Source organism: Callorhinus ursinus, unplaced genomic scaffold, assembly GCF_003265705.2.
Source record: "Callorhinus ursinus isolate GAN/ISIS: 27379988/994484 unplaced genomic scaffold, GSC_fseal_2.0 scaffold12, whole genome shotgun sequence".
In the NCBI taxonomy this organism is placed as follows: Eukaryota; Metazoa; Chordata; class Mammalia; order Carnivora; family Otariidae; genus Callorhinus; species Callorhinus ursinus.
Window position 1 is genome coordinate 38,246,215 of NW_027397074.1, and position 27,601 is coordinate 38,273,815.

Consider the following 27,601-nt stretch of genomic DNA (forward strand, 5'->3'; position numbering starts at 1 on the left):
TTAAATTGAAATGAAGCTCTGCTCTGAGGCCTACGAAATGCTTTACCTGTTTGATGCTTCTTATTCCCTTCATTCACACAGATTACTTGCCCCCTCCTATGATGTGCTATATTACCTACCTTGTCTTTCTACAAATCCAATATTCACTTAATTCAGAATTCAACTGCCATTTAACTAATTAAATGGGAATTTTAAGTTTCCACTTTCTTTGCCTTCCAACCACAGTCCATTCTCTACTGGGCCACTGTGACATTCTGCCTTTATCTGTCCCTCTTATGATATGTTCATTTTTTTTCAGTCCTATATCTGTATTAGATGGCAGGTTCTCTTAGATGGATAAGAAACATCTGTCTTTAAAAAGATGGTTAACCAAAGTAAAACAGTAAAAATAATCAAAACATAGACTTTTATTTCTGGCATTATGGGGCAGATTAGATGTGTGAATGCTGAAAAACAACTAAATATGTTAAAATATTCATACCTTCTGGCACTTGGTTGACAAAGTGCAACCAAAAAGCGGGAATTGGATTAGACAAGGAACACCAAAGCTGGTTTTCTTCTCAAGGGCACCTGCTAAAACCTGATGACCATGGGTTTCTGTTTTGATGGATGCCTAGAGCCTGGACCAAGCCAGTTGAGGGTGTGAAGTCTGCCTAGAGATTGCTGTATAAAGCTAGAGACTCAAGGGGCCATGCCTTCATTTTAAGGGTAAATTTGTCAAAAATTAAACAAAACCCAGCCCTGCAGAAAAGAGTGCTTTCCTTTTCTGTACCTTGGCACTGAGAAGAGGTGGGAAAATGTGCCCTGAGAGGTCAGAAACTGTCTCTCTTATAAATGTTTAAGACAAATTTTTACTTAGATGACCTAAAAAACTCAAACCTATAACTTACTTTAAGTGGTGCTGGATTGGTCACACCCTGAAGTACTTGGCAGACACAAACAAAAATCCTGTCTGTAATTATGTACCCAGACTTCAGAGGACATACAGGATATAATTCTAGGGTATATGAGTTCACGGGCAAAAATCACAGAACATAGGAAATAAGGCATCATGAACGAGAGCCAATAGTTACATCATATAACAGAATCCTTATCTCATTGCTGCTTTGTTTCATATTTCCTTGATTGTTAATGAGGATATGTTTATTAACCTTCCAAGGATTGTTTATTGTTAACTTTTGCTAATGTTTTCCATGAGATGTTCATCAATTTCTTTCATTTTTTTTTTGCTTCCACTCATTGTTCTCTTTCCAACATGATTTTGAATTTATTCTTTCTTTCAACATATATTTTTCCATCTTTTCCATAGGACTTGGCATAGGAGGGAAAGTAAATACCATGATCAATCCATGGTCTTGAACTAGCTGTGTGAGCATTTTCAAGAGAGACTTTAAGGCTCTGAGTTGGGGCTTACGTGCTAGCATGTGGTTGTTAGAAATTAGCGTTGTGGTAGAGGAAGGAAGATGAAATTTGTTTCGGATCTTGGTCCGCTACCCTCTAGTTTGGTGATTTGGGGTAAGTCGTTCAGGCCATTTTTCTGCCTTTACGTTTTCTTACCTGGTGATGAGGAAAAGAATACAACATAGCACAAATAGGGAGTCAAAGTATATTATTTCCTTTGAATCTTGAACCAGTGATAAGTACAGTATGTAGGTGATTGGGAGCTTGAATCAGATGCTAAGCCGGAGATCCTGACGTAAGACATTGTTTTTTTGGATGTAGGATGCGTGAACAAGGAATCAGTCATAGCTTTTGGTGTTTTAAGTTGACTCCTAAGAACAAGAGAGACTTTTAGTCACTTAAATTGTGTTAGTTAGTGCTGGTACATATAAAATACATAATATATAAAAGTTAGAAAGCATAATAATAAATTAGATATATAAATTCCATTCAAACTATGAATCGAAAGGTTAACAATATTCTTTAAGCCACATTTGTGCCCCTCTCATTCCCCATTGGGCCTTCTCTCCCAAAGCTAGTATCCTAAATTTTGTTCTCATTTCAAAACGTATTGACAATACTTTATTTTTGTTTGAGTTGGGCCTTTACAAAAGTGTCATCATTGTGTATATAAAGGGAGTCAAATTTTGTACTGTTACGTATCTAAGACTTACCCGAATTCTTGTTTTTAGCTTTAATTGTTTCATCATCATAATATTCAGTGGTGTAACTGTTCCCCAGTTTACTTAATATTGTTATTGAAGGACATTTTGGTTATTACAAGCCATGCTGCTATGCATATTAATACACTGAACATCCATATATGCATCTACAGGTGTACACAGCAGGAGGTGCTCAGAGTTTATATTCTGGGGTAGAAGAGTTAGGTTGTAGAGTGTGTGCACAAATAGCTTTAAAACATAATGCCAAATTGTTCTCCAAAGTGTTAGTACAAACTCACATGCTCACCACTAGTGTGTAAGAACTATGGAGGCTTTCGGAGAGCCAAGGCAGGACTCGTGCCCTTCTGGTGTTTTCTTGAATACAGACAAGTTATATATTCAGTCCTATTAGCTGCCTCTTCTAGGAGGAACTATTCTACATCCTTTTTTTTTTTTTTTTTTTGCCACCTCTTATTTTTGAGTGGAAAAAGTTGAGGACACTCTACATTTTGATACTAGTTTTGTTTACAAGAGCTTTAAAAGTACTTTGGAATAATGTTTGATATTTTAGTGAGAGTATTATTTCCACCTGACAAGATTTCTGTTTAAACAAAGCAAATGCTTCCTTGTGACTTCGTGTAACTCTAAAAAAAAGAAAACTGAAAAATATACACATATGCAAACCAGAAGGGGATATGCAAAATTAAAATAAATTGGTTGATGTAAGAAGTATTTTTCTTCTGATGAAGTAAATAAAAAAAACAATGGGAAAGAAAACTGATGGAAGAAGGTCAATTGGGCTTTAAAAATAGAGATACCCATTTGCAATATCAGAACAGGAACAGAAAAATTTTGACTTTACCTTGGTCACATCCCAGACTGACCTACATGGTCGTAAATTGTCTAATGGACATCCTATTCTCATGTCCACCAATGAACATTTCACTTTTTTCCTATTCCCTTCTGTCTCTACACTTCTGTGTTCTGTCCATGCCATTACCTTTGTGACTGCAAATGGTTCCCTTCCTCTTGTAAAGTCACAGTAGCATTGAAAACAAGGAAAAGAGGGGGACACAACCCACAAGGGTTGCAATGCCAGAGTATTCACCCAGCACGTCCTCACCACATCCCATCCCTCCCACGCAGGTGGGATAACATTTGCATCCTCTTGAAAGTCACATCCCTCGCAAAATTTTCCAGCGTCAATAGCGTTTTTGTTCATTTTAGTTCTGTTTGTTTTAGAGGCCTTTTTTTTTTTTTTAACCAATATTAGTTTATTCTTCCTGATAACGAATGTCTGGGAAGACGCTTGTGATAGATATAGCATAGTCCAAAAGTTGAAGTTCATTAATAATTGGAATGTTGTGGAGTATGAAGTAATGAATACTAATTACTCCTTTCATGTCTGACAGGTCCCTGTGGACCAATACATCAGCCCAGACTTTAATTTGGTTCTAGTAATGGTTTCATCAATAGCACATTAAATCTGTGTTTGAGAAGATATACAGTTGAACCTGACCCACATAGTAGATACCACTGTCATAAAATGGCCACAGGCTGACAACAGCTGGGTAATTACAAATAATTAAATCCACCAAACTCCAGACAATCCTAATTTTAACTAAAATACATCTTATCATATCAATCGACAGAAAACATATCTGGGAAGATTTATCAACATGTACTTTTTCCAAAGCAAATTTACTGGCTTACATATTAGAGAAGTTGCTGATCTGTGAAGCATCTTCGTAAAATTTTATCTCTTTAATCTTTCAAATCCCCCCGGATATTATTGAAGTAATTTTTTAACTTTAATCTTAGAGTAACCTTACTGTAAGATGTATTTCAGATTGTTTCTAAGCATATAAATATTTTCTAAAAGACATTTTATACTTTTCCTATATTTTTCATGTAAGTGTCCTTTTAATTATAGTCCTTAAGTAGCATGTCATATAAAGAAACTTAAAACTGAAATATTAACTGTATGATTATAAATTTTACAGAAATAATACAATGAAAGATATTTTACAGACATATACCATGACTGTGTTTCCTAAAAGTGCTACTAAGATTAATTGGGGGAATTGCTTACAGTTAGCCAGTTTTCAGTTTATTCGGTATGTTTATGTTGTTACCCTTGGAGTTGATGCTACATGATTGTATTACAGTTGATGTTAGATCTGTTTATATGAGGTCTTCGGTCAGACGTAAGATAGAGAACCATGACAAATTCAATCCCACACTGTAATAAAATGTGTTCTCTTGAGCTGGGAGCTTCTGGTTTTTAAATAAACTCAGGAGGTATGTAGTTCTCTCATTATCACCCTTGCCGATAGGAATTGCTTTATTTTCAAGTTAATTCATGTCCTCATGTAGTAAAATTCAGCATTCTAGTCTCTCCTAATTTCTAAATTCAACATAAAGTTTAATTACGGAAAAGACATTTCTGTTCCTAAATTCAGTCAAGTTTTTTTTTTCTTTTTTAAGAATAACATCGCGGGTCTGTAGATAGTGCGTAGATAGTGTAGATACGCAACTCATATTTCTCTGGGGTAGTAGTTGTCTTCATGTGATTCCAAACAGACCACAGATAAAGAATCTTTACATTACTTTCTTTAGAAAAGCAAATGCAAAGAGAACCAGAATTTCTTTTTCATGCTACATTATAATATTTTAATATGGATATATTGAAAAATGAAATAGATACCGAGATACATATGTATGTCATCATATTGAACATAATATATGTAAAATGTGTACATATTCTGTTTCTCAGAAGGGAAATAATCTAGGATTTTCTTGTTTAGCTTCCTTTTTTCTTTCTGTGCAAGGGTACCTGGAGTCCCTGCAACACCAGTCTTTTTTTTTTTTTTTTTTTTTTAATTGAAGTTTGCTTTTATCTGAGAAGGACGTGTTGGTTATATTAACTGTATGAAGCAGCAAGACAATTAACTCATTTCTATTCAGGACTTCTTTCCTCCTTTTACCTGGGCCCATCTTGCCGGCTGTGCGGCTTTCAGCCCAGACCTTTCCCCAGGAAAGGAGGGGGTGACCAACTCTGCAGGGGTGCCCCCCTGATGGGGTTGCTAAGTTGCTAAGTAACATGGCCACCGCCATGCGGGCCTGGGGCCTGCCACCATGTTCCCAGCCAGAGCCATGGGAGCTCCCAAGCCTCACGGAGAAGCATTTAATTTTAAGCAGCAGGACATGCAGTAAGGCTTTTAGATGTCCATTGAAAAGTTTGTTTCTTTCCTTTTCTTTTCCTGCGTGTGTTTTTTCCCCCGATGAGTGTGACTATATTATTATCTCAAAACCCACCTGCCATTTCTTTACCTTGACAAGCAGGCCCTGGTGAGAGGCCTGGAGAATTCCTCCAGTCCAGGGAACTTGGGAGCTCTCTGAATTGCCCATCTTAGAGTAAGGGCCTCCAGTGTGCCAACACGGTGTCCTAGGAAATTGCTCTCTCCACGGCATTGTGAGAAAGGTTTTGCAAATCTTTTTTAAAACAGTCTTCCTGCAGCGGGTCCTTGTTCTAAACTGAATATGCTGCTTTTCCAAGCTTTGTTTTAGATGGCAATAAAAATTAATGATAGTGTTGGTTCATGTACTCAGAATATCTAATCACTACAGAAAGTCGTTTGGGTTTTTATGATCCAGGACTGATGGCATTTTCAGCAGGAGCTACACTTAATCTTGCGAACAGTTCCAACAAAAGTAAAAGATACTTCCTCAGTTTCTACATAGGTATCTTAGATACAAGATATCCAGGTTATAATCCCCAACTTGAGATTCTCATCTTGATTATGTTGAGATAATGGTGCCTCGACTCACAGAGATTCTGGTTTTCAGGTAAATTTGATAGCTGGGAGAAATGTTTCCCCGTTCTGTCCCAGAAGTGCTGTGAATATTAGCCACGAATTCATTTCACATGTATTTATATCAGTCCATAGAGTGGTAATGACCTTCTATGACTGGACGAAGTTAGGAATCTTTTCATCCCAAAACACATTTCAGCTAGATTTTGAATAAACCCTGAAAGAATTTTGAAATTCCCAATGTACCTGATTTTTATGTAAACCTGACCTATGGAAAACTGAATTAATAGTTAATTTGTAGATGATGTTCTTTTATACAGTAATTTATTCAACTAACGAGTGAGCATTTTGGCATATTTAAAAGACTTTTTTTCCCCTTAAAGCCAGAAGACAGAAAATTTTTCTGTACGTTGACTGTTTTTTTTTTAAGATTTTATAAATTAATTAATTTAATGAAAATATCTACCAGAAATTCAACTCTTTGGTTAGACCTGGGCACCTCGATAATCAGTGCTATTCTCCTTCATAAACAAGGACAGAATTTCAAAGCGAAGATCAGCAGGGCATGTTCTCTGGGCTCTATATTATTTTCTCAAGTGGCCATAGATTGTACTGAGTCAGTCATATTCTCTCAAGACCCTCTTGTGATCGACGGTCAGGTCGACGGAGGCTGGGGTTTCAAGCTGTCACCATCAAACAGAGCAAATTAACCTACAGTGTGATGCAGTGAAATGAACTTTATACTAGGAGTCTAGAGACCCAGTTCTAGTCCCAGCTCTGCCACTGAGCTCTGTGACCTTGGACAAGTCATAAACTCTTCGGGTCCAAGAAAGGGAATCAGTTGAATGATCTCTAGGGGCCCTTCTTGCTCTAAAGCTGCAGGACTGCCAGGTGAAACAATGTTTTTGATTCATCCTATGTCCTATCCAGTAAAACCACAGTGTTTGTACTGGGGAAAATAATTTTATTTCTGATCTGAGGTCATATAATCTATCTCTAACCTCCACACCAGGCGTTGAGTAAAAGGGGCAGGAGTTGGTCACTCCCTTGGAGAGATGAAAAAAACCCTCTGGGAGCAACTCCACCCTAGCTTCAGAGATTCCTGTGCCACTTGATTCTCACTGGGATACAGTGAAAGGGGCAAGTCCTGCTCATGGGGTGAATAGGGCCAGAAAATGGGTTAAGACCTATGGCTTTAAGATAATAGCCACACTTGGAAGTTTGATGTTGTTCTTCACACCTGCTATTGCTTCTCATTGGAGTTCGAGTTCAAGAGCTTGTAGCTGCCTGCTGTATTCTAGAAGTCATAACCTCTGGACCCATGTCTTTCACAGAGACAACAAAGTGATTGATTTTCCCACCCCTCTGGTTAACTCCGTTGTTTTTTGGATCCTTCAAATCATGAGAGAGCACTAGGAGTCTGTTTAATTTTCCCAGATAGGAGATTAACCAAAAATTAACCTAGCAGCAATGATAAAATCCACTGAGTCTTTATGCAGTTTTTGCCTTTCATAGATCATAAACACCCCAATTGAGGATAATATACTATCTCTGGGAGATTTGAACCTATGAAATAATGTTTCCAAGCAAAATGTAAAACCCAGTTTTATAGGCAGACATCCTTCTCTTTTCCTCTGATTAACTGTCTCTTCCTGAGAAAATCAGACCTGTCCCTCAAGCAGATTTCCAACTCTCAAACTAGGGTACGTGAACACTTCAGGGTACATGTAGGTATAAAAGGGAGGTGTGCAAGGGAAATTGGGAGCCGCAGAGTCGTCTCTGAGGCCTTTTATGGAGCATTGCCTTAACTTGGGTATTTGTTAATTATTTAACCCATTGAAAGCGTTTGTCACCTACACCCAGAAGCAAAGTTGTTCAAACCTCATGCTTCATGTTGGTTGGTCTCACACTTTTTTTTTCTTGAAAGCCGAGGGAGGGGAGCAATGTTATGTGTAGTAGCTGCTTGGAAAAATTATAGCTTAGTGGTACTAGGAGATTGAGTGTGATTAGCTGCTGTTTTCTTGCAAGATTACATTCATACCACTCACCGCGTGATCTTCTAGAGTGGTGATCTGCGAACAACCTGTCTCAATGCAAACCGTGAGCTAAGAATGGTTTTTAAAAGGTTGTCAACAAAGAAGAATATTTGGGAAAGACCTATGCGGCCACAAAACCTGAAGTATTGATTCTCTGACCCTTTATAGAAATAGTTCTCCAACCCCCACTCTAGAGAGATTTCTCCCTGAGGCCTGGACAGCTAGGACTTCCAGAAGTAAGTTAGTCGTCTTGTGGGGCTTGTTCTGATTCTCACGTGCACACACACACACACACACACACATGCAGACCTCGAAATTAAACTTCTTACCTCAGTTCCTCAGCCAGCCACACTGAGCTGCCCCAGTGGACAACAATGAAGAAAATTGTGAAGTTAGTTAGTTCATTCAGTGTTCTTCATAAAATGCACATTTTTAAGTGGTAAAAATATTTACATTTTCTTTTCATCTGGGGATATAGTTTGGTGATTAAAACAGGAAGTTTATGAGGTATGAACTCAAATCCAGTAAAAATTCATAAGCAAATTAGGGAAAATTAAATCTAAAGGTGGTGACAGACTTAGCATTTCTGAGATACTGCTCTGAGAGGGAAAGAATTCAAACCAAGATGGAGCAGTATCACAAAATCATAAAACATACCAGAGGTTTATTTTAAGTTTGGGTTTTATCACTGTGGTGATAGAAATGAGTATCAGCTTTGGTATCGCTTATGTGTGGGAACCCCAGGCACGGTAATGAAACCTTCACTCTTGAAAGTTCCTTTAAAGGCCAGTCAGTGAATAGTGCTAGCAAAGAAAGATCTTTCTCAAAGCTACCTTTGAAATTAATTTTGGAAACCCTTGGAAAGAGAAGCTCAAGTAGTGGGAGAAATTTTTTATCATGCTCCAAATGGAGGTGTGGTTGAATATGTCTTCATCAAAAAGAATTGGGTTAACCATGACATAGGATGGTCTTATACAACAAGGGTATCTTTCTTTGGGGTATATAGCTAGGAGTAGAATATTTAGGTTAAATGATAGCTGTGTATATAAGACTGTGAGAAACTCCAATTGCTTTCTAAAGTAGTTGTACCATTGTACATTCCCACCAGCAGTGTATGGGGGGGGTTCTGATTTCTCTCTCTCCTTGTCAACACTTGTTACTATAGTCTGTGGGGTTTTGTTTGTTTCATTCTAGCCATCTAGTGGGTGAAGTGGCACCTTGCTGGGGCTTTTATTTGCATTTCCCTGATGAGTAATGTTGTCGAACATCTTTTCAGATGCTTATTGGCCATTTGTATATATTCTTTGGAGAGATGTCTATTCATATTCTTTGCCTATCTTTTACTAGAGGCAGATCTTTGATCTTGATATGGCTGTCATGTTGTAGGTAGTTAAGGTGTTTTCATTTATTGAACGGACTAAACAGAAGAGTGGCTGCATCAGTGTTGTAAGATCTTATAGTCATAATGCCTATGATGAGAGAGTTAGGTAATAATGTTGGTGAGAGCAGAGACTGTGCCTGTTATATGCCCAGTGCCTACAAGACTCTCTAACAGCCTGGCATGTAGTTGTTCAGTCACTGCTTTTTGGGTGAATGAATGTTTGGTTGTAACATGTTTTTCTATAAAAACAAAGAATTGAAGAAATTATCAATAAGGTACATGATGATTTTAATGAGCATGATATCAGCTGGAAACTATTTGCAAACATGTGAACAGATGGGGTCATTTCCATGACTTGTGAAACAAGGGCTCAGGGCCCCTCTGCTCATTGGATTCACCACCAGCTGCTCTCAGGTTCATTTATAACATAGGGCCTGTGGTTCATTCATCTGTCTTTTTTTTTTTTTTTCTCAATGTTTCTCTTTAACAGTAATGTGAATACTCTTTTTAATTTTTTTTTAAGATTTTTTTTTTTTATTAGAGAGAGAGAGCATGAGCGGAGGGAGGGGCAGAGGGAGAGGGAGAAGCAGACTCCCTGCTGAGCAGGGAGCCCAACAAGGGGGCTCCATCCCAGGACCCTGAGGTCATGACCTGAGCTGAACGCAGATGCTTAACCAACTGAGCCACTCAGGTGCCCCTATTTTTTATTTTTTTAAAGGGAAGCATATTATACAAATACATACTGGCTTAGAAGAAAGTTGCTAACTAAATTGCTCTTTGTCCTTCTAGGAAAAAAATTTTAAAGAGTAGGAAGTCTTGACACAGTAAAAACAGCCCAAAGCTAGATAACATGAATGGATTGACCATTCAACTTAATAAAGAATGTCTCCAACAGTGGTTTGTTTCACAGATCTTTTTCAAGCTTAGACCCTTAATCAAAACCTGTGAAAGTTTTTGTTGAAAATATAAGATTATTACAATGCAAACAAAATTTGAGAGTTGGATGAAGAGGTAATGAGTCTTACCTGTCTTTTGAGATTCTTAGCTGTAAAGACTAAATCTTTAGTGATTAAGAGGGATTCTGTGATGAGCTTTAGTGATTTAAGAAAACTGACTTTTTAAACAATCATTACACACTACAACTGTTTTACAAAATTCTTCCTACTCAGATAAAATGGCCAGTGGTTCAGAAGCCCTTTCCTCACCATGTGGTGCAAGAGAATAACCTCAGAGCAAGATAAAATTAGGAAACAGCCACCAGCAGCAACCTAAAATATTGCCACATCACAAATTTGGGGCATCTCTCCTCAAGTTTAAAAAAGGTTGTTGCAAGTATTGTGACATTTTAATAAAGAGGACTATTGCCTGAGTGCTGAACTTGTTATTCAAATTGATAAATTTAGTGAAATAACATTTTGCCTGTAAGTCAGTGAGATAAGTAGTCTTTTTTAAAATACTGTATTTACAGTAAAAATAATATGGCCTTTGGATAACATTCTGTCTATAACTAAAATACTTTATACATGGACTAGGGAAGAATGCAGAAGTTTTATATTTAATATAAAATAGGAGACTGAGAAGATACTCTTTTCAGGCTCACTCTTAGGCTTTTTACATCTATTTTTCCTCTTGTGCAGTTCAGAACTCTTTGATGGAAGAGTTTGAAAAATTTCAGTGTTTGTCACTTGTCTGTTGTGTGAATTTAAAAACCCCTCTACGGAATCCCCATAGCAGGTGCCTGGCAGAAAAACAAGACCACGAAATAGTCTGGAGATTCTTTTAATAGAATTAACAGAGTGACTGTTGACAGAAAGAACGTTCTAAGGGCAGCATAAAGGAACCCAGGAGAAGAGTGCAGGCAACCCGGGGTTTACAACATCAGGAAGCCATTACCCCTGCTAGGCCTAAAGGTACGACTTGGTCCTGTGAGTGGAGCTGTGGGAAGGGGAACATCCCAAACCTGGAATATGGTCATGGGAGGACGGAGCCCCCACCAGACCACGGCACTGAGGCAGGGAAAATCTGCCTTGAACCCCCTCGCCTGTACTGCCGTCTTGCTTCTGCTTCCGTTGGCCAAAGCCCTTCCAGAACCCAGAGGGCAACAGAGCCTGAGGGATGAGGTCCTTATGAGGTAGACCCCAGTATCTGAGGTAGAACAGAAATCAGGCCCTCCCCCCAGGGCGAGGCTGCGTTCATTCAGAGCTTCTTGCAGTTACAGAAACCACCTCCATCTAGCTGAAGCCAAACAAAGACCGTGTCACAAGGCTGCAGGCCTCATGGTAACTGTGGTAAAAAGGCAGCCAGGCTTCAGGGAACATGGAACCTGGAAGCCCATAGAATCCAGAACCTGCTCCCTTTGTATGACTCTTCAACTTGAATATTGGTTGAATCATCCCTGGGGAAACCAGGAATGTCTTTCTCTGCTGTGTGGTTTACCAGGAAGAAAGAGTGACGTCAACATGAGCTTAAAGGTTCCACCGCTCCCTTCTCTTTGTTCCAATCCCAAGCCCCAGGAAAGCTCACTCTGATTGGAGTACTTTTGAAGTGCCCGCTTCTGGTCCCTGTGACCGAGGGAATCGGGATATGGGACAGAAGCGTGGTTGTTGAGACCCCATCCCCATGCATTCCACACAGGAGGCTGCTTAAATTTTGCTCGTGAGCCAGTACTAAAAATACTGAAATAGTAATTTAAAGTGTATGTGTACTTTTAACATGTATATAAATTTTAAATATTTATGCACTTAATACACGCAGATATATGCAAATACATACTCATCCTTTCAGAATAGCAATATTTAGGGACTTCTAGGGTGGCTCAATTGGTTAAGTGTCTGCCTTTGGCTCAGGTCATGATCCCAGGTGCTGGGATCGAGTTCCACATCAGGCTCCTTGCTCAGTGAAAGGTCTGCTTCTCTCTCTGCCGGCCGCTCCCCACTGCTTGTGCATGCTCTCTGTCTCTCTCACAAAAAAATAAATAAAATTAAAAAGAAAAAAGAACAATGTTTAATAGAAGGTTAATCACAGAAGTATAATAGAAGCTAATGTTTGTTGTTATACGACCTTCATATGAAGTACTGCATTTTCTTGTTATGGTAACGTTACGAGATGAGTACTGTTATCACAATTTTGCATGTAAACAATCTTGTAGAAGTTCAGTGGATAATTCCTTTTTCTTCTGTACTTGAGGGAGACAGAGTAGCTGAAAAGTCCTGAATTACCTGGTCTTACAGCCTAGATACATTATCAGAATAGAGGAAATGGAATACCACCTAAATATCAGTTATGGTTCGTGGGACTCTCCTGAATGTTTGTCTTGTGCCCTTTTAGATACATCAGGATTGGAGACAAAGAATGTGAATTTAACAAGAACTTTCGCCTTATCCTTCACACAAAACTGGCAAATCCTCACTATAAGCCAGAATTGCAAGCTCAAACAACCCTCCTCAATTTCACAGTCACAGAAGATGGTCTAGAAGCCCAGCTCCTGGCAGAGGTGGTCAGTCTTGAAAGACCAGATCTGGAGAAACTTAAGGTAAAAATTACAAAATCATCAACACTTACTCAGTATCTGCTTTGCCCAAGTTAGAGTGCTTAGACCTAGGAGTCTAAGATAAAATTCTTGCCCATCAGGGATTTACAGTCTCATTGAGAAAAATGAGGATGTATTTGAACAGTTAACAATTCAAGGGAACTCCTGTTAAAGCAGGTAGTTAGCATTGTGCCCCCAGTAGGAGATGGGCTCGCTCTAGGTGTGTTTTGATGCAGGTGACAAGGACAAGCAAGGAGACATAGGAGTCATGGACAACGAAAGGAGAGAAGCAGGAACATGTCCTGGTAGGTTCAGTGATAATAGTCTAAGTCAGCCAGGGCAAAAGAACAAAAAAGAGGCATAATGGAATAAGGCTGGACAAATTCAGGGGCTCATAGCTGATGATGACTAGCATTTAAAGGAAAATATATGGCTTTAAGTACAGTGATTAAGAAAAATAAAAAAAATGAGGATTGATTTAAAACACACACACACACACACACACACACACACACACACACACACACACAAAACAACAGAGGAAGCCTGAAAATGTAGAAGGAAGTCAATGGCAGAGGTGAGTCATTGCAGCAAAGATTATATGGCCTCCAAAACCAAAAATACCTTCTCACCTTTTATGGAAAGTGTTCGCCATTCCTGATATAAATTAGTGGTTCTCAAATGGTGGTTCCTAGAACATCAGTATCAGCTGGGAACCTTAAATGCAAAATCTCGGGCCACAGACCAGATCCCACTAAAAGTGACCTTGTGGGGGCAGGATCAGCAGTCTGTGTTACCAGGCCCTACAAGGGACTCTCACGCATGTTCAAGAGTCCATTGGAAGCAAATTTCAGTTGGATTTACTTCTGCACCAGTCCACAAACAGGGCAGAGACAGCCCTGGGATGGAGGCTGAGTGAGTGGGCACAGTTCCCTCCGGTCTCCTCGCGGGCATGCTCCCATGCAGTGAAATCGCAACCTACTGGCGATGAGTGATCCAAGGCCAGGGTTTCAAGGACCACAGGCTGCTTGGTGCATCACTGCCAAATTCGACAGGGAACATGTCTGCATTCGAAACACCATATGACCATATAAGAAAATCGTCTTGTCGTGGTAATTTATGTATACATGTTTTTCTTTTTTCCAAAAGCGTTGACAGTCCAGTTAATTTCTTTATTTGCTTTTATTTTTGATAGTGAAATATTTCAAACATAGGAACAAAAAAAAAAAAACAGTTCTAAGTTTCCATGTGGTCATCATTTAGCTTCAGTAATTAGCAACATTTTGCCTCTCTCCCCTATTTTTTTTTTTTAATCAGAAGCAAGATTTTAAAATAAATGTTAACTTACTCTGGAATAATTTTAGATTTATTTACAGAAAAGTTGCAAGATACTACAGAGTTCCTCTACATCACTAGCCCAACTTCACTTTCTCCTAATGTTATCCTTTTTGCAATATAAAAATAAAATTTATTTAAAATACTGTTCAGCTTCAGTAAAACCTATCCATTCATTGTTGTTCATTAAGACATAGTAATATTTCTCCCTGTGTTTTATAAGTTTGGGATATCATTCACGTACCCTTTTTAATTGTATAATTCAGTGGTTTTTTAGGTCATTCACAGAGTATCAATTTTACAACATTTTCAGCACCTCAAAAAGAAAATCCATGCTTCTTGGCTGTTACTTACCCCAGCGTCCCCACCCACCTAGCTCCTAGCAGTCATTAATCTACTTTCTATCCCTATAGATTTGCCTGTTCTGGACATATCATATAAATCAAATCTTAAAATATCTGGCCTTTGTACCTGGCTTCTCTCACTTAGCATAATGTTTTTCAGGTGCATCCATATTATAATATCTATCAATTCTTCATTTTTTATGGCTGAATAATATTCTTTTGTAGATATTATATACCATATTTTATTTATGCCCTCATCATTTGAAGGACATTCAGGTTGTTCCCACTGTTGGGCAGTGATGTTCAGTGCTTCTGTGAATGTTCACTGTAAGCTGTGTGGACATATATTTTTCACTTCTCTTCGGTATGTACCTAGGAGCAGAATTGCTGGGTCATATAGTAATTCTATGTTTAATATTTGAGGAACTGCCAGACTGTTTTCAAGGCAACTGCACCATTTTACATTTCTACCAACTATGTAGAAAGGACCCGATTTCTTCACATCTTCACCAATACTTGTCTCTCTTCTTGATAATAGCCGTAATAGTGGATATGAAGCAGTATCTCACTGGTTTTGACTTTCTTTTCCCTACGAACTAATGAGGTTAACATCTTTCCATATATTTATTGGCCTTTTATATGTCGTCTTTGGAGAAACATCTCTTCAAATCCTTTGCCCATTTTAAAAATTGGGTTATTTTTATTGTTGTGTCATAGTTCTTTATATATTTTGAGTATTGTGCTCTTATTGGACAGATAATATACACATATTTTCTCCCATTCTGTGGTTTGTCTTCACTTTCTTGATGGTGTGTTCTGATGTACAAAAGTTTTTAATTATGATGAAATCCAGTCTTTTTTTCCTTTTTGCTTGTGCTTTTGATGTCATATCTAAGAGACCATTGCCTCACACAGATTGATGAAGACTTACTCCTATGTTTTCTTCTAGGAGTTTTATAGTTTTAGTTCTTACATTTAGGTCTATGATCCATTTTGAGTTAATTTTTTTATATAGTATAAGGTAGGGATCCAGCTTCATTCTTTTGCATGTGGATACCCAGTTGTCCAGCACCATTTGTTGAAAAGACTGTCCTTTCTCCATTGCCTTTGCTACTTGTCGAAGATCAATTGATATTTCTGTGGATCTGTTGTCTACTTTGTGAAAACCATACCTTCCTTATTAGTGGTACCTTTATAGCAAGCCTTTAAGTTGGGTATTGTCAACCTTTCAACTTCTTCCTCTGTACACTGACTATTGGCTCTTCTGGATCTTAAGCCTTTCCCATGTATCAGGTTGTCAATATTTGCAAAATAATGTGCTGGAATTTTGATTGATATTATGTTGAATCATAGAAGGGAAGACATGATACCTTAACAATGTTGAGTTTTCCTATCATGAATATGGATTCTCTCTACATTTTAAGATCTTTGATTTCTTTTATCAGAATATGGTAGAATTCTTCATGTATATCTTCAATATAATTTCTTAGATTTATACGTAAGCATTTCAGTTTTTTGGTGTTAATGCAAATGGGTTGCATTATAAATTTCAGATTCCATTTGTTCATTGCTAGTGTATAGAAAAGCAATTGACTGTTGTATATTAACCTTGTATCTTGCAGCTTTGTTATAATCTCTTATTAGGAGTCCTTTTGTTGATGCTTGAGGAATTTCTACAAAGACGACCATGCCATAATTGAACAAAGACTGTTTTCATTTCTGCCTTCCCATTCTGTATACCTTTTATTATTTTTCTTGTCTTGCAGCGTTCATTAAGACTTTCAGTACAATGTTGAATAGAAGTGGTGAAAGGAAATAGTGGTCATGTTTCCAGTTTTGGGGGGAAAGCATATAGTTTCTGACCATTAAGTGGGATATTAGCTAGAGGTTTCATTTTTAGATGTTTTTTATCAAGTTGAAGTCCTATATTTCTAGTTTGCTGAGAGTTTTTATCATAAATGAATGTTGGATTTTTCAAATGTTTTTTCTTCGTCTATTGGCATATCATATGCTTTTTCTTCAGCCTTTTGATGAGATGAATTACATTACTTCTCAATGTTGAATCAGACTTGCATACCTGGAATAAATCCGACGTAGTATGGTATATAGTTCTTTTCACACATGTGTTTGATTTGATTTGCTCATATTTTGTTGAGGATTTTTATATCTATGCTCATGAAGAATAGAGGTATATAGTTTTGGGGTTTTTCTGTAATGGCTTTATCTGGTTTTGATATTAGGCTAATGCTGGCCTCAAAACTGGTTAGGAAGTAATCCCTTTGCTTCTATTTTCTGAAAGAAACTGTAAAGAATTGATAGCATTTCTTCTTTAAATCTTCGGTAAACTTATCAGAAAAATCATCTGGGCCAGGTGCTTTCTTTTTTAGAAGATTATTGTCAATTCAATTTTTTAATTAGACAAAGGCCTATTCAGATTATGTAGTTTTCCTTGTATGAGTTTTTGGTAGATGTGTCTTTCAAGGAATTGGTCTACTGCATCTAAATTATCAAATTTATGGGCATACCATTGTTTATCATAATCTTTTATTGTCCTTTAACCCGTAGAATCAATAGTGATGGGCCTTCTTTAATTACTAACATTGTAATTTTTGCTTTCTCCCCCACTGTTTTTTTTTTTGATTGGCCTGGCTACAGGGTTATAAATTTTATTGATTTTTGTATAGAAACAATGTTTGGTTGATGATTTTTTTCCCATTGGTTTCCTGTTTTATATTTTATTGATTTCTGCTCTAATTTTTATTGTTTATTTTCATTTCCTTGCTTTTTGTTTATGTTGCTCTTCTTTCACTAGTTTCTTAGGGTAAAAGCTTAGATAATTAATTTTAGAATCTTCCTCCTTTTCTAATATGTGTTCAGGGCTATAAATTTTCCTCCAACCACTGCTGTTGCTACCTCTCACACATTTCGTTAAGTTGTACCTTCATTTTTATTTATTTCAGTGTATTTTTCATTTCTCTTGAGATTTCTTCTTTCACCTGTATGTTACTTAGAAGTGTGTTGTTAAACCTCCAAATATTTTGGGATTTTTCCAGCTGTCTTTCCATTAGTGATTCCTTCTTTAATTTCATTGTGGTTTGAGAGCATACTTCGTATTTCTGGGGTTTTTTAAACTTTTTTATATGTGTTTTCTGGCCCACAGTTTGGTTTATCTTTGAATATCCTATCTAAGCCTGAAAAAAAGGCATACTCTGCTGTTAGTTGAGAAGGTATGCCATAAATGTCGGTTACATCCAGTGATGGTCCTGTTTGGTTCGACCATGTCGTTCCTGAATCTCTGCCCACTAGGTGTATTAACTATAAATATCTAGGAGTTTTCCATTTTCCAGCACTGTGGCTTTGTCTGCTTCTTGCAGTTTTATCGGTCTCTGCCTCATGTATTTTGACGCTCTGCTGTCAGAGACATGCTCATTATGGACTCTTAAATTTTCTTAGAGAATTGACCCCTTTATGATTATGTAAGTCCCCTTTTTGCTTTTGATAATTTTCCTTGTTTTCGTGTCTTTTTTGTCTGAAATTAATATAGTTGTTTCAGCTTTCTTTTGTTTAGTGTTACATGCTGTATCTTTCTCCATCCCTTTGCCGTTGAGCAAAGTAGATTTCCTATACACAGCAGACAGTTGGGTCTTGGTTTTTGTTGTTTTTTGTTTCTGTTTTTGTATCCACTGTGTCAGTGTCTGTCTTTTAATTGATGTATTTAGAAAATTCACAAAGAGATTTTTGTTGACGCAGTTGGATTAAAAATATTTGTCTTTTTTTGTTTTGTTTGTTTGTTTACTGCACTCTTCCTTACCCTTTTTTTTTCTTTTCTTTCTTTCTGCCTCCTCTGATTTTAACTGAGCATTTTATAGGATTCTATTGCCTGTCCTATCTCAGCATATAAGTTATACTTCTTTTTAAAAACATATAGTGGTTTCTTTAGCATTTACTCTATACATTTACAGGAAACCTAAGTCCAGGGACGCCTGAGTGGCTCAGGCGTTAAGCGTTTGCCTTCAGCTCAGGTCATGATCCCGGGGTCCTGGGATCGAGCCCCACATCGGGCTCCCTGCTCAGCGGGAAGTCTGCTTCTCCCTCTCTCGCTGTGTCTCTGTCAAATAAATAAATAAAATCTTAAAAAAACAAGTAACCTAAGTCCACTTTCAAATCACATTATTATACTGCCTCCTGGGACATGCAGGTTATCTTTTATAAGCCGTTTCATTTCCTCCCTCCAGTCTCTTATAACATTGTTGTCGTTCATTTCATTTACTGTAAGTTATAATCACTGAATACATTGTTGTCTGTACTATTTTGAACAGTTCTGTCAAGAGTAAGAAAAAAATTTTTACCTCCATTTATTCTTTCTCTGACATTCTTCCTTTCTTTATGGAGATCTGAGTTTCTGACCTATATCATTTTTTTCTCTGTGACAAAAAATTTTAACATTTCTTGTAAGACATGTCTCCTGGTGACAGAATCCTTTAGGTTTTGTGTGTCTGAAAAAGTCTTTATTTTTCCTTCATTTTTGACGAGTGATTTGGCAAGATATAGAATTCTAGACTGATAGTTTATTTCTTCAATTTTTAAAATATTTACTCTTTCTTTGCTTGCATTGTTTCTCAACAGTTCTGTGTAATTCTTGTCGTCTTCTATGGGTGAGGTGGATTGTTGTTCTCTTTTTCTTGTAGCTTTTTCTAAGATTTTTTCCTTGTATTTGATTTTCTGCAGTTTGAATTTGATTCGTTTGTTGGTTTCTTACTCTGCTTAGTATGCTGTGCGCTTCCTGGATCTGTGGTTTGGTGAATGTCATTAATTTTGGAAACGTCTTAGCCAGTATTACTTCCAATATTTCTTCTCCTTTTTCTCCTTCAGGTTTTCCCATGATGTGTATGTTAAACTTTTTGTCATACATTTATTGGATATTCTTTTCCTTTTTTTTTTTTCATTCCTTTTCTCTTTCCTTTTCACTTTGAAAAGTTTCTTTTGAGTTATCTTCAAGGTGGCTGATGATTCCCTTGATTGTGTCCAGCCTACTGAGGAGTCCATCAAAGACATCCTTCATTTCTGTCATAGTGTTTATTTCTAGCATTTCCTTTCTTAGAATTTCTGTCTCTCTACTTAAATTGTCCATATAGTCTTGCATGTTTTCCACTTTATCCATTAGAGCCCCTTAGCACATTAAGCATAGTTTTTGTTTTTTGTTTTTTTTAAAGATTTTATTTGTTTGACAGAGACACAGGGAGAGAGGGAACACAAGCAGGGGGAGTGGGAGAGGGAGAAGCAGGCTTCCCGCGGAGCAGGGAGCCCGACGCGGGGCTCGATCCCAGGACCCCGCGATCATGACCTAAGCCGAAGGCAGACGCTTAATGACGGAGCCACCAAGGCGCCCCAAGCATAGTTATTTTTAATTCCCAGTCTGATAATTTCAAAATCTCTGCCATTCCTGAGTCTTGTTCTTAGGTTTGCTTTATCTCCTCTGACTGTGTTGTCTTTCATTGTGCCCTGTACTTTTTTGTTGAAAGCCAGATATGATGTATCAGATAATTTGAAGTGAGGTAAGTAGAGCTTTAGTGTTAGGTTTTGTTTATGTGACTAGGAGTTAGGCTACATGTCATGTTTGCTGGAGCTTTTAGTGCTATCGGCTTCACTTTCCTTCTCAGACCCCTGTTTTTTTCCATCTGTGTCCTTGCACTTCCCTGGAAGCTCCTTTTTAAATAGAGTCAGTACCTTGCACTGTCTGTTGTAATCCAGTGTTATACTGGAGTCTGCTGATGTGGTATGATGGTAAGGTATTTTGGATGGGAAGTTTTCTATAATCCTATCATTAACTCTCAGGGTTTTCTGATAGGCCCACTGGGGTTTGAACTTCAGAAGAGTTTATCATTTATTTTTGTCTTCCTTATGCGAGAAAGGCCATCTAGGGGAGGCTGAGTTGTCCAATCATCCTCCCACCTAAGGTCAGGTAAGGCTCTGATAATGTAATTTCCCTTGAGGGCAGGCATTTGTTAAGAGAACGGAAAGCTCTTGCATATTTTAAATGGTTGCTTTCCTCTGGCCATATTTCAGAATGGTTGCTTTTCCCCCTTCCACTGACAAAACAGGAGTAGATTTTTTTTGTTTTGTTTTCCTGATCTTTACCATGAGAACCTGGTAAGTCTCCTGGAGGTAAATTCACAAAAGTATGAAGGGCTTCCTAAGACTGGACCCCCAGAGGTTTTTAACCCTCAAGCTCTGCCTCCAGCAATTAGCCAGTGACTGTTGTGAATTTGCCAGTAGCTGTAATGGTCTGTATTCACCTACCTCTCTGATTTTGAGGGTAGCAGTCGCCCTATGACCTCAGTTCTTTGATGGATATAAGAGGAGTTTGAGGATTCACTTTTTTACTGTTGTGAGGATGGAAATGATGACTTCCAACTCTTTAGATATGAAGCAGAAACCAGAAGTTTCTTTCTATAGAGTAGATTCTTCCTGTAGGTTCCCAATGTTAAATGATTATGACAAATACTCACTCACTCTCTGGACCCTGGAGTGCAACCAGTTCTTAACATATTTTCTGACTTGTTTTAAAATAAATTTTTAAAGATGATTAGTATGTTTTTAATTTTAAGTGTGATATGATTCCATGAAATCGATGATTAAAGAAACTGCTTTCAAACATGAATTGTATCACCATTTCTCACACTTTTCCTGGTTTGTGTTAGTTGGTTTTGACAAAGCACCAAAATGACTTTAAGATCGAGCTGAAGTATCTGGAGGATGACCTCCTTCTGCGCCTTTCTGCGGCAGAGGGGAGCTTTCTAGATGACACCGAGCTGGTGGAGAGACTAGAGATGACAAAAGCAACCGTGGCTGAGATAGAACGCAAGGTAACAAGGCGCCCAGGACACCCGGAGGGTCACAGTGCTCCTTTTGAATCAAGTGGTTGGTGTAAAAATGTGATCCAACTTGACAGCGTCTCTAAGAGCACTGCCTTGTTGCGGATTTCAGGTCCTTTAATAAACTACCCTTAAAATGTGCAGGGCTGTGCATGGAGACGGAGGTGGTTGAACTTGTGCTTGTCCTAATTCAGCAGAGATCCAGTCATTCACATGAGACTCTGTCAGGCTGTTATTTTTTCTGAGTGGCCAAATCGGAAGAAAATTGGAGCCTGCTGGCTTATATGGTCTAAAATCTAAAAAGGCTTAGCGTCCAGCTCTGGCAGACTGACACCCCACAGTGCCACCACAGGCTTCCCAGTCTGTTGTGCCTTTCAGGGAAATATTCAGAGCTGACGTTTTGTTTACAGGCCTTCAGTGGTCAGAGGCTGAGCAAGGGACAGTCTCTTGCTGTGCTCAGATACATTATTCACCCTGGGAAACAATGACATTTCCTGAATGCCAGTAAAATTTTTATTGAGTAGATTTCCTGCTGAATGTCCAGCCTATGTCCCAGTATGCCTTACGCATGACGTGCACTTTGGACTCACACAAATGGCCATGAACTTTAAAATTCCATTGTTTCGGAATGAGAGGAACCTTATTTCCTTTCTGGAATATCCTCATTACTAAGTAATCTATTAATTCCCCGATTGAGGCTGTGTCACCATACATCCTATATGTTTGTCTTAATTTAAGCTAAGAAATGGAATCCCAAATTACTCTATCCTTTTAAGTGACTTCTAGGTAGCTCCTAAGATGGTAAAGATTGAGGCAATTAAGTAAATTAGGTCTTAGCTTTGAAGTTAGCTTCTAACTGTCTCTTAAAATGTCTCTTCCTATCTTAGTATATTGCTATGTAGGGATTCCCCTCTCTGCTCTGTTTTATTTCCTTTTATACACAAGTATGAAGAATCAACTTTCTTTTAAAAAAAACTTCTTAAAAAGCTGTAGGACCAGCAATAATCCTAAATTAAAAAAAAAAATATTTGAACCTTGAGTAAAAATGAATATGTTGGTTGATGGGTGGTGGTGGTATTATTGTTGTTTTAATTATCTCGCTGAATGTAACCAGGGGCTAATACAGAAACTAAATGGAAAAACGTGAGCATATGGATCATCTGGTACAAAGTCAGACAGTCATGAGAGTCTTCATATAAAGACTTTTTAGTAAGCCTGGCTGTGGGATATATTATTGCCCTTGACTGCTTTTGTATACCTTGTTGACTAATAAAGTTATCGGCATTGAATTGACCCAGCAGACTTTTAAGAGCTATCCCTGGGAGGTGATATAGCTAGGTTATTAAACCTGAAAAAGAGAGAGGAGGCAGGGGAAGGTGACATTACTCAGAACAAATTCTGAAAAACCGAAACCAATCAGGTTTGTTTAATCTGTAACTGTAAAACAGCTAGGATTATGTCCATTCTTGCTGAAAACTCAATTTATGAAAAAAAATGGTTTAAAATATGAATCTAATCATTTTAGAAAAATTGAAGCACATAGATGCCATATATGTTCTCTATTTAATGCAAATAATTTTTCATTTCAGATACATACCTTCCATCAATTGGCTAAGTATAAAGAATATGAAGAGTAAGTTATGAGTTACTTACCTTGTTTGATCTCACCATAGGTGATTGAAGCTAAAGAAAATGAAAGAAAAATCAATGAGGCCCGAGAAGGTTACAGACCAGTGGCAGCAAGAGCATCTCTTCTTTATTTTGTTATTAATGATCTCAGAAAAATTAACCCCTTCTATCAGTTCTCTTTGAAGGTAATGCTGAATAAACTAAGAAAAATTTTTAATTTCATGAGTTCTACCTGTTTCTGGAAGTTTAGAATTTATTTTTAAGCAATCGGTATATCCAGTAAGGAATCCTGAGGATCTAGTGAGGAGAAAAAAAAAAAAAAACAAAAAAAAACCTCATTTTCTCAGGAACTTTTATTTATGATTTTCATTAAGGCTCTAAGATAATTAAATTATGTGGCATCATAACACATTTGTTTTTGTTCTTAAACCGAGTCTTGAGTTTATTATATATAAGGGAAGTCTCCTTGTGATTCCTTTACTTTGTGAAAATGTAGGTGTCTTATATAAAGATTTCTCATATTATTTTGGTAGAGCAGGAGAAAGATTGAGAACAACTATTCATTAAGTCACTCTATTACATACCGGACATTTTCATACTTTGGTTCATTCTTATGCGTGGAACATCTCAATATATTATTGTGTCCCTATTTAAAAAAAAAGAAAAGCTAACATTTTCAGATTTTAAATAAATTGCCCAAGAATTCACATTATAATGGTAAAAGGTAGGATTGGAACTCATGGTTGTTGTGATCCGAAAAGCCATGCTCTTTACTTTGCATCACTGTGCCTCTGGGCAGTATTCATTCATTCTGTCAGGCAGTTTTTAAACAAATAGCTGTTGAGATCAATCATCATGCCAGATGTTGTGCTGAGTGTACAATTTCGAAAAAAAAAAGATATGAATGGAGATACACAGGGGTGTGTGTGTGTGTGTAAAAGTGATGAGTATAATGAGAGAGAATAATAAGGATGGGAGGGACTGTTTCACTCTTAGCTCAGAGAAGGCCTCTCAGAGGAAGTGACATTATAGTTGATTCCTATAGAGTTTAGTCACCTATGGAGTGTTTGGAGAAAACAAGGATGTGTGGGACATGAAAGAGTTTGGGATTCCAGGTGGTAAATGAATCTATGTGGCTGGAGGGTAATTAGTGAGGGAGAAGATGACAAGACAAGAGTCTAGAGAGGTGGGAAAATGTAGATCATGGGAGACCGCATTGCCTGGTGGGGGATATTGGATTATAGTTTGTCTGCAAAAAGGAGCCATTGAACAGTTTGAAGCAGATGACTGATGACAAAAGACTCAAAAGTGAATAGACTTGCCCTATGGTTTGAAGCTAGAATAATCAGCCCTTGGAAATGGATTAGATATGGACAGTAATGAAAAGAGTCAAGAATAACTAGCAGGTTTCTAGTAATATGGAGCTAGGTGCAGAAATTCTGAGAAGCACAGAGTGGTTGGATTTCGGAACAACCACATTGTGTAAAGAGTAATAAAATTAAATCAGTAATATCAACCCAACATTACCCAAATAGGAAAACCAGACTATTACAAGAGAAGAAAACCACAGAGCAGACCTCTTCATGAACACTGTTGCCAAACTTCTCAAGGAAAGATTGGCAAATTGAATCCAGCCACATATAAAAAGAACAATATATTATGTCCAAGTGGAATTTATGCCAGGAATGCAAGCTGGTTAAACATTTAAAAATAACACAAGTCTTCATATGAATAGAACAAAAGAGAAAAACCATATGATCACTTCATTGGATGCAGACAAAGAATCTGACAAATTTCAACACCTGGTCAAAAAAAGAAAAAAAAAAAAACAGCAAACTAAGAATAGATGGTAACTTCTAAAAGTGAAAAAGGTCATCTACAGAAATCTACAGCTAATATTATACTTAATGTTGAAAAATTGAATGCTTTCCTCTAAGATCAGAACAATGTCTTCTCACAACACTTCTATTCAGAACTGCCCTGCAGGTTATTGCCAGTACAATAATAAAATAAAAGGCACAGACATTTAAAAAGAAGAAGAAAAAGTGTCTTTTTTTTTCCACAAATGACCTAATAATGTATGTAGAAAATCTTAAGAAATCTACCAAAAGAAGTGAGTTTTCAGCAAGATGGCAGGATATAAAGTCAATATACAAAATCAGTTGTTTTTATATATGAGGTACAAACAATTGGAAAATAAAACTAATAACTTGATCTATTTACAGTAGCTTCCAAAAATCACGAAACTCTTAGGGATAATTTTAACAAAACAAGATCCATGTGCTAAAAGCTACAAAACATTGTTGAGATAGACCATGGAGAGGTATACCGTGTTTATGGATTAGAACACTCAATATTACTGAGATGCCAATTCTTTCCAAATTGATCTATAGATTCAATTCCATCTCAATCAAATCTCTGAAGGCTTTTTTAGTAGAAATCGGCAAGGTGATTCTAAAATTTGTGTAGAAATTCAAAGGATTTAAAATAACAATAATTTTGAAGAAGAATAAGTAATTTAGAAAACTTACAGCACGTGATTTCAGCACTTATTAGAAACCTATGCTAATTGGCCTAAAGAAAAATACGTAGATAACAAGAGTCCAGGGGTAGTCCCACAGATGTATGATCAATTGATTTTTGGCAGTGATACCAAGACAATGAAGAAGGGATAGTTTTTACAACAAATGGTGCTGAGAAAACAGGATATCCACAAAGAATAAAATGAACCTTAACCGTTACATCACACTTTATGCAAAATTAACTCAAAATAAGTAAGCAAAGTTATAACATTTCTAGGAAAAAAAAATGGGAGAGAATCTTTGGGCTTCAGGTTAGGCAAAGATTTCTTAGGATACAATAGAAAATGATAAATTGAATCTTATCAAATTAAAAATCTATGGTCTTCAGAAGACATTAAGAAAATGAAAAGACAAGCCATGTACTATTAAAATTTCCTTCCAATACATGTATCTAATAATGCACTTATACCAGAATATATAAAGAACTTGTACAACTCAGACAACTCAAACAATGAAAGATTTGAACAGACATGTCCTATGCTAAGTTATGTGTACTGTCCATGAGCACATTTTTAAATGCTCAGTGTTCATCAGAAAAATGCAAAGTAAAAGCAGAATGAAGTTTTATTATAGACCAAAAAGAATAGCCACGCTTGTCCAAGACCGGCGGTAACAAGTACCGCACAGGCACCGTCCCGCAACTCTTTACGTTGCTGATGAGAGCACAAGGCAGTGAAACCATTCTGGAAAACAGTTCAGCAGTTTTGTATAAAGTTAAACGTAAACGCGTACAAAGGGATTCCACATGTTTACTTTGTGTCTAGGACTAGCTAGACATCAGGCCTTGGTTTCCAGCCTTTACCAGTCACTTTAAATTCCCCAGGCTTTCAACATGCTGTTCCTCAGAGCAATTGAGCAGGCTGACAAGGTAGAGGCCACGCAGGGCCGTGTCTCAGTCCTCATGGAGAGCATCACCTACGCTGTCTTCCTCTATACCAGCCGGGCGCTGTTTGAGAGGGACAAGCTCACCTTCCTGTCCCAGATGGCTTTTCAGGTAAGGAAATCCGTCACTTGAAAGCATCCCCAGAGCCCCATACCTCTGTTTATTATAAGCTTTACTTCCACCCAAGGGAGACATGACACCTTTCTTGGAAGCCCTTGGTAGCCTAAGGTAAGTTTGAATTTCCCAGGGGAAACTTGGACGTATGACCGCCATTGAGTAGGTCCTGCAGTGTTGGTTTGGGTGGGTATGCACTTTAGCTGACCCCACTAGCTGTCACCCTGAAAAGCAGATCAGTGAGACCTCCGCCTCACTACGCAGGTCCTGTGCAGGGCCTCCCGGGTGCTACCGGGGAGATTCTTTGAGACCAGAATTATGACTCCAGATCTAGATGTTCCTAGGAGTCTCTCTTTCCCTTTAAAAACCAGTGACTGCGTAAAAGAGCTCCAGGTTTCACGCTGCCACCTTTAGTGAGATCTATCCTTTCATTCTTTTTTCTTCTTTTAATAGGGACTGCAGCAAAAGATTTTAAGATTTTATTTGAGAGAGAGCGAGAGCTGGGGGAGGGGAAGAAGGAGAGGGAGAGAGAATCCCAGGCCGACTCCCCCCACTGAGCAGGAAGCCCGACGCAGGGCTCAGTCTCATGGCCCTGATCATCCCCTGAATCAAAATCAAGAGTCAGACGTTCAACCGACTGAGCCACCCAGGTGCCCCAGCAAAAGATTGTTTTTAAATAAAGATGCCCATGATAAGAAGAAAACATTGAGGACTGAATGCCTAGATGAAATAAGCATGTTGTCCTTTCATTAGTTTGTTTGCTGTATAACTTTTTCTGTCAACCCAAATCTACATGGAAGATCAATGCCTGGTGTGTGTTGTACCCTCCAAAGTGCCTCACCCAAAGAAGGCATTTTATAAATACCTGCCGTTAACAATGACAGGCTATGACTCTCAGTACTTTCGGTGTTTGTAGATTCCTTCGGGTGATTTAGGAATACATGGGTGTAGGTGCTTCACGATGTACGTCATAAAT

At 37.8% G+C, this 27,601-nt stretch overlaps 1 protein-coding gene across 2 annotated transcripts in view; it reads left to right on the plus strand.

Annotated features, from left to right (window-relative positions):
- Window positions 1–27,601, plus strand: part of DNAH11 (dynein axonemal heavy chain 11) — a 320,004-nt gene that overhangs the window by 256,191 nt on the left and 36,212 nt on the right. For both annotated transcript variants that reach the window (XM_073898943.1, XM_025872997.2), the window contains 4 exons: window positions 12,662–12,866; window positions 21,244–21,408; window positions 23,091–23,231; window positions 26,452–26,622. In XM_073898943.1, the coding sequence (XP_073755044.1) occupies window positions 12,662–12,866; window positions 21,244–21,408; window positions 23,091–23,231; window positions 26,452–26,622 (682 nt within the window). The remainder of the gene's footprint in view (window positions 1–12,661; window positions 12,867–21,243; window positions 21,409–23,090; window positions 23,232–26,451; window positions 26,623–27,601) is intronic.